The 13,753-nt window shown below is 39.4% G+C and overlaps 1 protein-coding gene across 1 annotated transcript in view; it reads left to right on the top strand.

Annotated features, from left to right (window-relative positions):
• Positions 1-13,753, top strand: part of mdga1 (MAM domain containing glycosylphosphatidylinositol anchor 1) — a 194,697-nt gene that overhangs the window by 62,416 nt on the left and 118,528 nt on the right. Inside the window, exon 3 of the mRNA XM_085353267.1 lies at positions 10,174-10,348. Coding sequence (XP_085209393.1) covers positions 10,174-10,348 — 175 coding nt within the window. The remainder of the gene's footprint in view (positions 1-10,173; positions 10,349-13,753) is intronic.

Here is a 13,753-nt window from a genome sequence, read left to right as displayed (position 1 = left end):
GCTCTGTTTTCACCCTTCAGAGAAACAATAGACTTACAAATTTATGCTGACAACATTTTAATGCATTTATTAATAAACACACCCACTCCATAGCAGACCACACTAACTCTTTAAAAACATTAGGGCTTTATATTTTATTAATCACGAGTTGTTTCATACCAGTTCAGAGTGTTCTGCCTGTCTCTGGTTTCTGGCTTTGTGAGGGAGCTACTTGTCCCACATTTTGATGAGTCGATTTAAGATCACAGGAATATGATGTATGAGTTCTAATTGGCAGTGGCTTTTCCTACATTTTCAGTCTACATGTATTACCAGTAAAGACTTTTATACTATGTATTATTTTTTAATGCAAGGACCATTTTATTCGCAAAAACTTTCATCTGTGCCTTCTCGGAGCGAGATGATTCACTTTCTCCGCTTTTTCTCTCTCACTTCAGCTTGCTCAGAAGAAGGAGGATCCAATTTAGCCATGTGAGGCCAGCCCAATAAATAGCTTCTTTACTGAAAATGAGACTGATTGAGGATTTATCCAATCCTTTATCAAGACTGATTGTTTACTTTTGCCTGAGCTAGATTGGATTGAAATGGGAGCTCTCACTCTGAACCATACAGAGGAGAGAAAAATCTAATCATTTCTTTCTCTGTCTATGTCTTTCTTTGTCTATGTCTGTTTTCCTCTTTTTGTTGCTGCCTTCTCCTTCATATTGTCTCAGTCTCTGCTTTCTCCTTTTTATCACTCACTACAAGTCATTTCTTCCCTTTACTCTTCTTTCGTCCTTGTCTTATCCTCTCTTCCACGCTTATTTTTTCTTCATCCTGTCCCTGCCTATATCTCCTTAAATTCCCTATTCCACACTGCCTCTTTTTCTGTTCATTTTTAAGCTCTCGCTCTCATTTCTATTGTCTCTATACTTCAGACCAACTGCAACAAAGCATATATCAAGTCAACAACAGTTTAGCTCACGGACCATCTTACTTTGGGAAAAGTCAAACTGTATGCATATTGTGTTCGCAGAAAACAAAACAGCAGGCCCATACTCACCTCTTTGTTTTGTTTCATGGCAAAAAATGACCTTTGACAATTTTAAAAGAATGAGTTTTTCAAGACAAGGTGACACGTTGCCTTTCTGCTACGCTGTCCTTCTGCCAACCTCATTGGTTATACCCACAAATATTGTAAGACTCTTTAAAGAAAGAAGGAAAAAGAAATCAAAGTATGTACACAAGGAAAAAAAAATCAGTGTTAGAGGTCACCTACAAGGTGCTCATAGCATCACTCAAGTTAACTCCTGAGACAGCGGGGCTTTTAGTTAACAAAGCACTGTAGTCTCGCTCACAAAGCTTTTCTTGTTACACACACATAGAGCTCGCACACACACTCTCACAGCTTCTTCAAAAACACAATAGGAGAGTAAATGGTTTTTCTGAAAGTGATTCCTACCTCCTTATTATTTATTCATGGGTCTTCTGGTCATTGCAACCTTGAGACTTGCATGGGTGTGTGCGTGCGTGATGAATTCTATACGAGGAAAAGGTAGAGAGAGAATTATAGATGAGAAAAGTGGAGAGGCAGAGAAAAAAGAAGTGGGAAAGAGGAAGGAATGGAGGGAGGAAGATGAGGGCTGCGGTCTGGAATATGGTTTTGGATTTCTGCCCTTGAGGGGTGAGTGGAATGCGATCGATAGTGAGGCTGAAAGCAAGGCTGATCAGGTGGCAGCACGAGGCTGCACAGGCACTCAGCAAGAACACGACCTAGACACAAACAAGGTCACTGCTTGACCCCTAAGTGGATGGAGAGGAAGAATGAAGAGGAAGATGAGAGCAAGAAAAAAACAAGAAAGATGGAGAGAAGAAGTCTGAAAAAGACAGGTTAGGGGAGGAAGAAGAAGAAGAAATGGACTTGGAACTAAAAACAATCAACTCTCTCCTTTTTTTATTGCAGTAAAAAAAAAAATACAAGGATATGGTGAAGGGACATGAAAACTTTAAGGACTCGATGAAGGAGATAAAACATGATTGTGATTAACTTGAAGCATCAAAAAATTGCATAAATAATTGGTAACATGTGTAAATAATCTCTGCATGACAAAGCCAGCAAAAAAGACAAGCAATCTTTGACTTACTTTCATGATCTCTTTGAAACCGTAAGAAAAAAATATGTTTCGGCATACACACCACCCAGGTAGTTTCACTTTTAGACATGTGGTTGAATAACAAAAACATGTCTGTCATCAAGATTATGAATGTGAATACCAACTGAAAACCAAGAACAAACGAAAGACATCTTGAGCAGAGATAAGAAAACAAACTCTAACAAGATAGATGAATCGCAATGATAAGTGCTGCACGGTGCAGAGGACATGCTGACCACTAATAAAGGAGAAGGAGAATCGAGGCATGACGATGAGGTGGGAAATTGTGCTTATTATGTTTACGCTTGTAGACGGGACTACTCGAGTGTATTCCAAACTCAACAGCAGATGACAATAAATCACAAGATGAGGCAGAACATCTGCTTCAGATCTTGTATTTCACATGCTCCATAAAAAGGCATTGGTTGCGATCCATTTTGTATTTTGGAAGGTCATTCTGTTGTTATGCTGTCTACAGGCTTAAGTATTTAGAAGCGTTCACATCCACTGAATGAAATGTATGCTTCATTTATTTTAAACAAGTACAATTAGACTTTTTTTTTAAACTGTTATTTTTCATGGTAGTTCCACTCAAGTTGTTTGTGAACATGCTTTCAATTGTGTTCACAAACTTTTTTAAGCATTTAAAATTGACCTTTGGCTGGGCCAATAAAGAATAGTTATATCTTGTCCTAAAGACACTCCAGCACCGTAAACTATTATTAAAAGTTTATTTAAAACTAACTAATCTAATGAATCCAGTTTAGCGATCTTCAAGGCTCTCATGCCTTTTATTTCCATCTTTTTGGCAGGTTTGTCTTGCTTGCTTTAGGATGTTGGAATGAGAAAACTCCCTTTTTTAAAAGGAATTTGCAAAACATGCTTCCATGTTTATGTCGTATTATTACTAAATAAAGAACAGTGTGAAACTGTCCAGTTTCATCGGCTTATATTGGAATGACTTATTGTTTGTTAAAGAAGCAATTTTGAAGCACTACTGTTAGTTTATAGACGAGCGGATGCTTTGAGGCCAAGCTTACTTTTAGATCTGCTGTTATGAGCTATTCAGACTTCTTTGATTAGAAACTAAACAACAAACAAGTGAATTCAACAACCCAAGGCCTTCTCCAACTTTTTGTTTTTAAATCAATGCCTAGAATTTCTCTTTTTCACTGTGCTATTGTACATACATTGTAATTTTCTACTTTTTCCTTGCTTCTTATACATTTATGGCATTTGTGTGTTACATTGCCTTTTGGCTTCATGAAGATGTGTTTGAATAGATTAGGATATATCTACTCGGCTAATCAAGTCTGTCACATAGGGATGCCTCTTTAAAGTGTAGCTTTTGTGTCATGTCTACATATCACTTCACTCTTGTTCAGCCAAACAGCTTTTCTGTGAGTGCAAGGGTCACTGTCCTTGACTGCTTGAGACATTGAGTGAGAACACAAACACCGCATCAAATTAGATTTCAAAACAAAATACTTGTGCTGCTGATGTGCCTGGATGAAGACCTCTGTATTGGACTCTTCCATAGCTTTTCTGTATGTTTGAGTGTCTCTGGAGTGTCTGCTGCCGTGGTAACACACACTGTGCTTTGTAGATGAAACCCTCTCTGAGACTAAAAATAATAAAGTTAAGGTCTAAACGTCTGTTCTTACAAACTAAAATGAAACCACAGGAAAAAAGCAAAGTCTGTATTGACTAGAGACTAGACAGTGAGAGACAGGTATGTGTGCTTGTTTGATGATGTATGTTTTATTTATAAAGTATACAGGGCCGGCCCGTGGCATAGGCCGTATAGGCAAATGCTAAGGGCGCCGTCCATCAGGGGGCGCCACGCCAGTGCCACAAATGTTGAAAAAAAAAAAAAGTTGGTACTATTATTTCTAAATACAAAAAATAATCCCACGTTAATTAAAATGCAAAGTAAAGCTTATTTAATAGAAATATTATTTGTTACAACATTACACTACACTGCTGATGTAGGGGGGCGCCACCTAAAATCTTGCCTAGGGCGCCAGATTGGTTAGGGCCGTTTCTGAAAGTATATATAAAGTAATATTACATTTTAAGATTGTTTTATTCTAGTTTTTTTCAGGCACTTTCAGAACAGAAGCAGTTTGCTGTGGCATTTGGAACATCATTATGAATGCTGTGAATGCATCCAGTGATTTCCTGATTAAGATGTTTGCATGCGTGGGATACGGGTCTTGGTTCGCAGCACAGGTGTTGCATTTGTTTCCCACTTTAAATGATTTGAGCTCTTTGTGGGGAAAAATTTGAGATAGCTTTGTTGAAAGCTAGAGCCGCAGAGCTTTTTCAGTCTAAGCACAGGTCAAAACCGTGGATGTTCTGACTTTATTGGTTGATCTGTGCTTTAATTGATATCGTAGGGCAAAGTAATCCATAAGATTCTTTTTCTTCCCTTGTGTGTAAGCCTTCTTCAGTTTCTCATTTCTCAGCAGCCTGACATCATCTGATCAGGACATACTCAAAAAAAAAAAAGATGGCTATGCTCAAATTTCTCCATCCTATGCCGTGCTTGTAATAATTAGCCATTACTCATTACAGCTAACACATCCAACATGAGCAGAGTGTGTTAGGTAGCAGCTGACACTGCAGCTGACGGCTGACACTTTGGAGAGAGCTCTGTATATCTGCTGATGCGGTCTGCCCCTGTTTGCTTTCTTCTGACTTAAACTATCTGATGGTCAAGCAAATGTTGCGCAAACTATTGAGACGCTTCCAGAAATGTAAATGGTGCATTTCTTTTTACTTGCCCTCAAGAAGGCACATTAACCGAATATTCATAAATCACAAGTTTTGAAACTAAGAAAGTGTTGATGTTAAGTGTTTTAACATCTGTATGCTATGCAGACAAATGTAAATGACTTTGTTAACACATGCATTTATTTTTATTATTTTCAAGATTATGACTTTTTTGTAAATGCTGATGATTCTTCTGATTCCTGTAATGTTATCACAGCCTTAGTTTCATATTACAGAGGCAAAAAGAGTGATAAAGGCATCCATATTGTATGACAAGGTTAGAGAGAAGGATGATGTGTTCAATATCAATGAGTCAGTTTTATTGAACTTTTTCTCTGTGATCTGTGCACAGAGGCATGGCTGATGTTCCATACAAACAGAGTCATTTTTTTTGTGTTTTTTAATGGGGTGATACACGGAGAAAACTGGGAACCACTCTAAACAAATATGTTTATTCTATTCAGGGGTAAAAGGAAAGAAAAAGGCCTTAAGCTCATCATCACATAGTAAAGGAGTTAATGGAATAATAAGCAGTAGACCAGATTGGGATGCACATAGGCAAACTCTGTTCTTTAACTTATATTTATTACTTGCCGTTGCTGCTAACTCTTTTAGAAACCCACGTATTCCAATTCTCCTGCAAATAACTCTCCATCCACTTCTGCTCTGCTGTGACAGATAATTAAAAGAGATATTTCTATGCAGTAGATGTTTTGACTTATGCTGCATGTCATCCACACCTTGTCACTTTTAGTTATTCAATAAAGCCATTGTTCATAAACCAGAGCTGAGATAATTACTTCAGTGTTTATCAGTTCAAGCTGCTGCTGTCAACCTGGACTATGCCTTTTTTCATCATAATTTTACTGATATTCTATTTATTTTCACTCTTTCTTTCCCACACTTCCCCTCAGATGTTGCATATTCTGTGCTTGTGCGTGCATTCATGTATGCCTTAGTGCCTGTGTGTGAGTGTGGGTCTGCATCCGTGCCAAGTAGTATTCCCCGATAACAGGATTACCATCTTAAGCCCATTCACGGTAAGTGAGCCAGTTGGACGGATAAAGCACTGTATCGTCAACTCTGCTGGTGCTACGTCAAGAAGAGAGTTAGGAAAATTGTGGAAGGCAAGCCTAGCAGGCTCTCTGTGAGTTACTGAGAGGGAATATAAAGGATTCAACTTCTGTAGCGCCACGGGAAGCAGTTGTATAGAGGTGGGAAAGCCTTGCAAGCTAAGCTTTGCTTACAGTGATGTCAAACATGGAAGGATTTAATTTTCACTTTGCTTTACTGAGCGGTTGTGCATGTCCTTGTTTTAAAGGTAAATCTCTCTATTAAGTGTGCAATTTGACTTATTTGAATCAAAGAAGGCAATGTAGTTAAATTACACTATATTAGTAACTGCAAACGTAATTGACTTTAGGTGTGGAGCACAGCAGATGTCCACAGGAGTGACCTGTCCAATTTGTGAACAACATCCAATTTATTCACCATCTGGTGAAGAAATTTTGTTTGCTTGCGTTTTATTTTCATTATTTGTGGCCTGTGAGCTGAAAGTTGCAGGTTAGCATAGATAGGAATATGGTAGAAACATCTCAACAATCGTTTTTCTAGCTAAATGTCAGTATTAAGGCCTCTGATGTATTGTTGTGTTGTTCTGTCAGTTTCCAGTTTGAACAACAGTGCAATGGTGTCTTACAGGCACTGGACCATATCTGCTAGATCCTGCTGATTCTCTCTGATGTGTCAGTTTGAGGAGTGACGTGAGAACCTTATGGTACGATGCAGAGAGGGAGGAACATGTTTGTGTCGTGTCGACATGTAAAGTAAAAATGTGAAGGGAAAATGCCAGAATCATAGAGGGACAGAATTAAACAGAGACGGGCTGAGAAAGAAAGGAGGTAATAAGGCAACCACACACATAGAGACACACAGTCGAAAACAAATAGAGAAATTTGACAGTTCTCTTCTCTTCTCCCTGTATCTGTCTCATTTCTTCCTAAGCATGCCATCAATGTTTCAGATCCATATTCATCATGCATAATTAGTGCCTGCTGTCGTTCTCTCTTTTCCTTTTCCAGAATTTCTGATTTCAGGCTGTATCTTTTGCCAGTATAGGTACAGTAAATCCATTAAAATCCAATACAACAGCTCTATAATAAATCCCTCCTTTACTCAAAGCTTATAATGTTTAGTTTTGTTGTCACTGTGAGAAAGAGCCATTTATTCAACTGTCTGGACATTTTGGAAGGATGTTGAACATTAAATGCTCTATATTAAGTGTACTGAGGATTATAAGCTTCAAAAACTGCTTTTTATCAGGGCCCTTGTATTGGATTTCAGTAGTTTTAGCAAGGTGTGTGTTTCTAATCCACTTGGACCTGGCATTGTTCAAATTTCCAACTGTAGTATGGATCACAGCATATTTACTGTGGCTGGTGAAGCTTTGAGCTGCTCAGAAAATGTTAACTTGCTAGTTGGGTCGCAATATGTTTGACACTGACAACCAGGTTTGTTTATTTGAATCAAATAAATACGAAGCGTCCATGATACTTTCCAAAACAACTTATCGAAAACATTGTTGCTGCATTATGCACATGGCTGGAGACGACTGCTGCTGAAGGTACCAAGAGTTCACCTTTAAGGCAAAGTTAAAAGAGTGTTTCACTAAACAATATTAACTCAAAATTATGTTAGACATATCATATGATTAAATGGATAAGTTATCTGTCTTAATGGTTTTAATGGTGTGGAAAGTGTAATGCACTGTTTGGAAATAAATGCTCTAAGATGAAAATACTGTAGACAAATAACACATTGCACTTGGCCACTAATGGAAAATTTACTAGCTTATTTACGTCTGACCAGTATTTTAGTGCATTCTATGACCACATTCAAAGAAGGCCTAATGGCCAACCCGCCCACCTTCCTTACAAACACCAAGTGGCCCCTAAACCTTCACCTGAAATATTCTGAAAAGGTTGTTCTTCTTTCCTTGGCGCTGTTTCTATGCTCCTGTTGAAACATCTGTGCCCTAGACAGCACACAGATCACCACCTGAATACAGAAAAAGTGAACAAAACTGCCGCTTTTCATGTCAGGCTCAATCCAATGGGACACCAAAACTTCCCTTCACATTACACTTCTAACCGAATGTAAGAGCTAATATTATAAGTCTCTGACTCAACAAATGTGTCTTCATCTCCCAGCATGTGCATGGGGGAGTAAGTCTGGGGAAATATGTGTCTTTCATGTGTGTAAATGGAGGTGTATGTAGACACAAAATCTGATGACAAGTGAGTGTTTGGCTTTCCTGTACTTTGTAAAGAAATAAAAGAAAGGTATCGAGCAAAGTGACCAGACAGGGATAAGATGAGGGACTAAGAGAGATATCCAGACCAATCTGTCAGGACTGTAGTAGGGGAAAAAAGGCACTGGCTATTGAAGGAAAAAGAAAAGAGAGGGGTGTAGAGGGAGGGTGAAGGAGGTCAGAGAAAGAGAGTGCAGGTGATAGTTTTAAGCTGCTGGTGTCGCAGGCAGATAAAGGCTTTTCTGCCGCCTGGTTTGTCATCTGCATTGCGCACAATATCTCCCTTATTCACAGTATCACCTCCTTCTATTTTGCTTCATCTGCCGCCCTGGTGGAGCACACTTCATGCTCACTTTCACTCTCTCCCTTTGTGTGTCTCAAAAAGGTCCACAAAAGACACCCACACACAAACACGTGCCCTCATCCAAACTAGAGCCACTAAACCGTGGACAGACAGGGTTCGCTTCATTGCTCACCTTGGCCGGTTGATCAATGGCAGTCTGTCTCCTCCAAATCCCTCCCACAAACAGAGCTGAATAAACAGACAGAGAGCATTTACACAGGCACTGATAATCTGCTAATCCATATAACCTGTTTTCTAATCAACACACAGACAGACACACACATATATGTGGGAGTGAATTGGTAACCAGATATGATGTACAGATCCAGGAACACAAGCAGACTAGAGTGCATGAAAACGGTAATGCACACTTCCACATACAAACGTTTGCATGGACACATACAGACAGTCACTCTATATCAGTGACTTTTGCCTATTATCCTCTCTGACCTCCTTAACAGGACATAGTTGATAGTCTTGCTGAGGTTGATAACAGACAGTAGGGTTAATAGGGATTAATGGACTGTATACACATAGTTATGCAGATACATATGCAAGAGCAAGCCATTCCAGTGCTGATGAGTTTTCAGGCTTTTATGCATCTGTGTGTGTGCACGAATGTTTGTGGGTTTGATTATTCAAGTGAAAGTGTCATGTAGCTGTCGGCCGTGCGGTGCTCCCATGGCTTGATAGGATAACTGAAGCGTGGAAAAGCCATATAGAATTTGTCAAAACTCTTAATGGTCTGAGTATCACAGACACCATGAGTACACAGCTTAGTGCTGTTAACTTCCTCTCTATGGAGAAGGCAGATTTTATCTCAGTGAAAGAAAACTATGTATAATGTTAATTTGCTATATATGCAATTAAATGACCTGCACAGTAAATTAAGGAGTTGTCTTTATACAGACTTGGCATTTCTGCAGGTCACTTCCACTTCTAAATAAAGACTGTTTTAAATGATTAATTAGGTAGGATATTCATCCAACTACTCTTTCAGCATGCCCCCCCCCCCCACACACACACACACACACACACACACACACACACACAACAAAAACCCCCAACCTTGAATAACTTAATTGCCGCAGAAAATTAGAAAGGACTTTCAGATCACTGTTTTAAAACAAATCATGCTGATAAATGAGTATTTGACCTACCAGACAGATATTTACATTAACTTCATTTACTGACAGTGATGCAGTCTTTTTTCCTTCTGAGGGTCGTACACACTTAAAACTTGCAATGCACTACTACTTCAGTGGGTTGCTAGCATTTAGTGAACATTACAAATTGTCTATCAACAGATAAGAACACTATCTTGTTGTGCTTTGCCAGTGTTTGTTAGTGTCACCACTGCGTGATATTATTTTATTGGTGTTTTTATAAGAAAAAGTCTCTGCTTTATAAGAAAGCAGAGACTTTTTCTGCTTTTTTGTTTATATTTTAGTTTTTCATGTTTTTAAAGAAGTGCATTTTTGAAGAACTTTGCTCTGTTGCCTTCTCAACATCTTTCTGTTACACTTGACTGATTCTGTCCTTTAACATAACTCACTGCCTTCGACAGCACTTTCGTCTTCTTAACATCTCCACCCTTCCCCCACTCTCTTCAGGTACGGTGGACGAAGACAGCAGGCAGTGCGTCAGACAAGTTCCAGGAAACATCCATCTACAATGAGACACTACGCATTGAGGGCATCCAGAGGGTGCAGGGAGGTCGCTACTACTGCAAGGCTGACAACGGGGTGGGGGTGGCTGCCATCAAGTCCATCCGTGTAGATGTGCAGTGTAAGTGGGCAGGGAGAAAAAGAAAAAAAAAATGCTCCTTCCACTTCAAGACCACAGCTGACTTTCACTACAGCTATTCCCACCGTTAGAAAAGATCAAGATGGAGAGAGATGGAAAGATTGCAAGAGGAAAGATGAAAGACTGATTGGATGGATGATGAGATTTCAGGTGGGAATGGCTTCCAAGAGTATCTGATGAATTATAGGTGGGTGGATGAAGTCGGATTAGGGGGAGGGGTGATAGATCAAACAGACCTGTAGCATTGGGATACTATAGATAAGAATGCGCAACACATTATTTCATTGAGATATTAGCCATAGGCTTGGGTTATAGAGGACACATTGGGACAACAGTGGACAGTTTACTCCACCAATAAAGGTAAATAAGGTAGGAAGGGGAAAAGGCGTTTTTTGTCAGATACTCTTGGGGAAATGTGAAGTCTGTGGCACATATCAAGAGTTTAATAACAGTTAGTCCAGGCAGTACGGGCTCCCTAACACAATGTTTCTCAACTAACAAATGTCATGAACTCAAACAGGGTAAGAGAGGAAAAGTAACATCTACAAAATCACATTATTGGCTGCTTAGTCTAAGATGCCCTTAAAGTTTCTTGATATTTTTTAAATATCCTCTAACTTGCCAATGCCAGCCACAAATGCCAACCAGCTTATCATTCAGAGATGACCTCTCCTTTTTAGACCTTCTTTGACCTGTCCTTGCAGACTTCAGTTTTACAATGGGACTTATTAGACTGTATCTTGAAAAAAGGTACTAGGCAAAGGTGCAAAATTCTGCCTCAAAGTCTACTTCAGTTCTGCTTCAAGGCTTAAGCAGGTAACAGACATTTTTGAGAGTGACACTCCAATGTTGAAGTGGTTTAACCTGAAACACTGTACAACATTTTTAAGATCTGTTGCAGTCAAATAAAAATAAATGTATGCTGGAACTGGAGAAAGAAAACAACTGTGAAAGGCCATGTAATGCCAGGACTGCATGCTATTTGTGCATCCACAGTAATTGATAAAATTCACTTAACATGTTTGTTGAGATAAGAGCACGATAACATGATCCAAGGCCATGTGACTTCGGTCCATGTTCCATCATCTATTTTTATGAAAAAAAAAATGCTTTTGAAATATTATCTCATGCAGCCAAAGTTAGTATCAGCTTCTGGAAACACTTTGTTGTGCCTCCTTAAATGTTAAGGTTAACAGCACTGCAACATTACCTCACAAAAAATGTTGATATCATTTACTTACTAATACTCAGAAAAAAATATTATTGATGATTTCAGAGATATTTATAAATTTTGTTTTCTAACCCCCCCCCCCCCCCCATTGCCCAACTTTGACTGTTTAGATGCAGCATTGTGTTGTAGGGGTCCCGTGCTGCTGCCTGTTTCACTGCCCCACTGTCCCAGTGAGTCAAGGGTCAGGTCATGGTGACAGGTTGATTGAAATGCAACTACATACTCAACACATCAATACTGTTATCCACTTTTATTCTTTCCTGGCATCTTAAAATCCTTATCCATTTGTTATGGCTTCTTACTGCATAAATAGTGTCTTTCTTCATTGATTTAATCATTTTGATGGTGGGTTTATAGACTAATAGAAAGAGGCTGATCTTAAGAGAAGACCCTATAATGTAACGCATCCATTACCTGCCTTTATTTTGCTTAGTTCAGCTCTTTTTTTTCCTTCTTGGTTTGCAGGGCATTATGTCTACCTCCTTCAGTGCAAATTCCCAAATTATTTCACCTGTGCACTCACACAAATACACACATCTACAGACACACACACATACATATTCGCACCATGCTTGTCCCTGTAGAATTTGTCGCTTACCCACAACCCTGGCTCAGCCTCTTAATGGGGCTCTCCCTCCTCCCTCCTTGTTCAGTCCCCCTTTCAGCTGATAGTGTTAGTTCTCCCCAGGCACTAGTTTGGCCCCTGCTGGGGAGCTGGTAATTGCAGGGGGCTTGGGTAGTAAACAGGTTGCATTGTGAGTGTAGTTGTGACAGGAGCTCTGTGAAGCTAACCAGCTCTGACGGCCAATGCTTGTTCAATTCCCCTTCCCCCATGCTGCGTTAGACCCAGCGGCAATCAGCCAAGCTTCCTACACAGGGCAACTTTAGTGCTAGAACGATGTAACAATTAGCCCAGGCTACTGGGGGGAAAAAAGGAAGAGAGATATATGAAAGTCGAGGTGAAGATGGATGGGAGAGAGAGAAAGGGGGTTAGAAAGAGGAAGGAAGGAAGAGGGACAAGCAGGGACGAAACAAGGAACAGCAACCATCTAGGTTTACTGTTTACGTGATATGAAAAATCCTTAAAGGTCCTGCATGGAGGTCAGTTGGAAAGAGGAAGAACGCCCCCCCCCCCAAAGTATATTTTATGTATATAAATGCATGCATGGCTAGCAAATTAAATGACACAGTGTGGTTGGTTCGTATGAAGCTGAGCCATTTTCCATCAGAACTTGGAAGTAGATCATATTCTTCTTAGAACAGATACTAAAAGTTACTGCAGCTTGGCACAGTGTATGATTCACATTAGTTTTATATATACCAATATATTCAGTGACCCCTTATGCACTTCGGATACAAGACTGGGCTGATATTTCAGGCAGATACGTTTTTCTATCTAATGTAAAAGTGTCTCTTGAGTAACTAAATGAACTGGCACCCACTAAAAATGTTTTTATAATAGATAATTAACTATAGTGCCAATATAGTGCTGAGGGATTGCTATGATCATAGCTATTAAAAGAAAAAGAAATCAAACACATAATCTTAAATGAATTTTAGTTATCACTATGACTGCTGCTTACTTTGCCAGAATCAGCAATACTTCATGTTGCCAAAATTTGGATTTTGTAGCTCTAAACCGCTTACAAGATTGCAGCTGGTGGTAAACACAAGAGACAGGTTCAAATAGGTCATGTCAAAAAATGAATAAGAGACATTGCAAATGTCTCTTGTTCTGGGGTTTTAATGTCTGGGGTTTTTTCTAAAGAAATGATGCATAAGAACCAGAAGGGTTTTAGATTTGTAGTCCCAGCAGGAAGAACGAAACTGTGGAAAAAGGAAACACAGTGACACTTCTTATCTTGTTTACCACTGCCTTTGCAGTGTCTGAGAAAGAAAGAGTGCACACAGTGTGAGAACACTGACCTGGATCCTGCCTATTGGGTTTGCAGGTCAGATCATAGTTACCTAAAGAGTACTTGACCTTTCTTGGTAAAAATGAACAGTGGAAAGCTGAGGTAGTGGTGAGTGATTGCAGTCAAATAGATTCTATTATTATGGTGGCCAAATTTCCGCTGAAATAATGGGGAAGAAAGGAAGGACGAAGAATAACAAAAAGATGGAAAAGAATGAGACAGATGGAAAGAGAAGCCAAA

The sequence above is a fragment of the Diplotaxodon limnothrissa genome, linkage group LG1 (assembly GCF_057381915.1).
Source record: "Diplotaxodon limnothrissa isolate DT_005_m linkage group LG1, D_limnothrissa_male_GT1.1, whole genome shotgun sequence".
Classification (NCBI taxonomy): domain Eukaryota; kingdom Metazoa; phylum Chordata; class Actinopteri; order Cichliformes; family Cichlidae; genus Diplotaxodon; species Diplotaxodon limnothrissa.
This window is presented reverse-complemented; position numbering and strand designations above follow the sequence as displayed.